This window comes from Austrofundulus limnaeus, unplaced genomic scaffold (genome assembly GCF_001266775.1).
Source record: "Austrofundulus limnaeus strain Quisiro unplaced genomic scaffold, Austrofundulus_limnaeus-1.0 Scaffold1463, whole genome shotgun sequence".
Lineage (NCBI taxonomy): Eukaryota > Metazoa > Chordata > Actinopteri > Cyprinodontiformes > Rivulidae > Austrofundulus > Austrofundulus limnaeus.
In genome coordinates this window covers 77,524-80,104 of record NW_013953865.1, presented here as the reverse complement: position 1 = coordinate 80,104, position 2,581 = coordinate 77,524, and the positions used below count along the sequence as shown (strand labels likewise).

General features: G+C 43.6%; 1 protein-coding gene across 1 annotated transcript in view; it reads right to left on the bottom strand.

Moving 5' to 3' along the window:
* rel (v-rel avian reticuloendotheliosis viral oncogene homolog) overlaps positions 1–2,581 on the bottom strand; it is a gene marked incomplete at its 5' end in the record, with an annotated part of 28,231 nt that overhangs the window by 12,986 nt on the left and 12,664 nt on the right. The window contains 1 exon segment of the mRNA XM_014032482.1: positions 315–455. Within this exon segment, the coding sequence (XP_013887936.1) occupies positions 315–455 (141 nt within the window).

Sequence of the window (2,581 nt, the reverse complement as noted above, 5' to 3'; positions counted from 1 at the left end):
GTCACTGGATCCAAACCAGTCACTGCCTCCAAACCAGTCACTGGATCCAAACCAGTCACTGCCTCCAAACCAGTCACTGGATCCAAACCAGTCACTGCCTCCAAACCAGTCACTGCCTCCAAACCAGTCACTGGATCCACACCAGTCACTGGACAAGCCTCTGGAGTTAGATCAGTCACCTGACCACTCAGACTGGAGCTGGACCAGTCACTGCTAAAAGAGCACACAGTGAACCAGAGAATTCACTAGAATCGGAGCACTGGAGCCAAACCCATCCTTGGAAGCAGAACCTTCAGTTGAACTGGACCACTTACTGTTGTCATAGATGGGGTTTGTCACAATGGGACTGAGTGCTCTGGTGTAGAGGCCGTTCTCGTCTTGGAGGAGGACCTGGATGCACAGGCGGACCACGTTCAGGTCATACTCCTCTGTCTGCAGCAGCTGCTCTTTGGGCACTGAAATCAAACAAAAACATGCAAACTGAGCTAATGAACAAGGRGAACCCAGAGATGCAGGTTCTGCTGGGAATATTTGGGCCCTGGAAACCCTAACCTAGGGGTCTGCAGTTCTGGTCCAATTTATTTAGTGGGAAAAGGAACAGAAATGGCAGCAGATCCACATTTCACCGTGTCCATGCAGCCACCCATTATGAGCTGACACATACCCCTGCCTTATTATTACTGGACCCCTGCTGTGACCCGTTTATTATCGGACCCCTGCCGTGACCCGTTTGTTTCTTCAGTTACTTTAAAACTGAGGCAGACTGAGAAACTTTTTTTTACATGAAGCTAATTTTTTGCTACAGGACCTACCATCTGTCTGTCACTTCCTGCCAGGCAGGAAAGATTTCAGAATCAGAAGAGTTTGCTTGTAAAGATGTTCAGACAGCTCAAAGTTAGTGTCTCCATCAGTCTTTAAGCTTCTTTGATCAAATCCTCCAATTGAATCTGGAATTGTGTAAAAACCTTTACAGATATGGAAAAAGCAGTTCAGTCATGTGAACTGGTTAAACTTTAAATGAAGGTTCTGCTGTAAAATCTGAGCTTTAGGTCCAAACAAGACGACAGGTCCTCTCCATCAGACAGAACACCTACATGCCTTTGACTCTAAATGAAATGTAAAGACATCACCTGTTGGCTTGAACTTCAACACTGAGTTGTTTTTTTTACACTCCAGATGTTTGCCGCACAAACACAAACAGCCCTACATCAGATATTATCCTTTCAGAGTCAAAGCCCTGCAGATACAGCTCTCACTGACAGACACCCACACACTGACAGACACCAGGCTTTCACATCTGCCTACTTTCTCTTCCTCCAGCTCTCATTTTCTATCTCCTCACGTCAAGACCCTCACCGCCTACAACCTGCCGTCTAGGTGACGCAGCGCAGCGTCACACTAGAATGGAAAAAGTTTGTGTGACACAGATAGCAAAAGATGAGACTCCTGTATGAGTGACCACAGCGTTGACGTGTGTGAGAGTGGTGGGACAAGTTAAAAACTCAACTCTTATAAGGTCTTTTTCTTGTTTCAAACTGTAAACACTGTTAACGTAACTTTGAACGTTTATTTTTTTCACACACATTCTAACAGGATGAATCTAGTCCTAACCCCACCTCAGATGAAAAAGGAGGTAAAAACTAAAAAGGTACATGAGATTTAAATGAACCCTAACAGCCTTCTTCCTCCATGAGCCTTTCTGGTGTCAATACATTCTCTAAGGATCCAAACTTTGTTAAAGACTATATTTATTTACCAAACCAGGTCCAATTCTCTTCTTGTGTCTGTTTCAGAACTCAGGTAGCATAAAACAATGAAAAACTCTGTCAGACAGCTCGATGGCAGAATGTAACCCTAACCCTAACTGGTGATCAGGGCTTCTGGACGGTCAGATGTTGGTCATTGGTGCTGATGGCTGTGGATTACCTGAGTTAGAGCTCTCAGCAGAGAAACTGGAGGAGGCAGAATTTTAACCAAGTTGAATCTATTGGAGCAAACACTGAGGAAACATGAAGAGGTGGTTTGACTGTTGCACGTGTCAGTGGAGTATGTCTCTGACTGAAGCAGCGGCTGGATGGACAGGTGGTTTGAAATGAAATGAAAAACCAAGGTTAGCATGAAGCCTGCAGGGGGGTGAATGATGTGGTGGTGTTGGGAGGTAAGTGGTTGGCTTGACTGTAGGAGCAGAATGTGAGAAAAAAGAGGGGGCAGGTGCCAGTTTTACCACAGAAAGTGTCTCCACTGGATGAGTCAGTGTCTCCACCTTTCAGGCTGTGAGGCCTTCTGAAGCTGTCGTTACCAGCTCCATCGTTACACATTAATAACAACCTAATTACTACTGCATCATTAATAACAACATGTCATTAATAACAACCTAATTACTACAGCATCATTAATAACAACCTAATTACTACTGCATCATTAATAACAACATGTCATTAATAACAACCTAATTACTACAGCATCATTAATAACAACCTAATTACTACTGCATCATTAATAACAACCTAATTACTACTGCATCATTAATAACAACATGTCATTAATAACAACCTAATTACTACTGCATCATTAATAACAA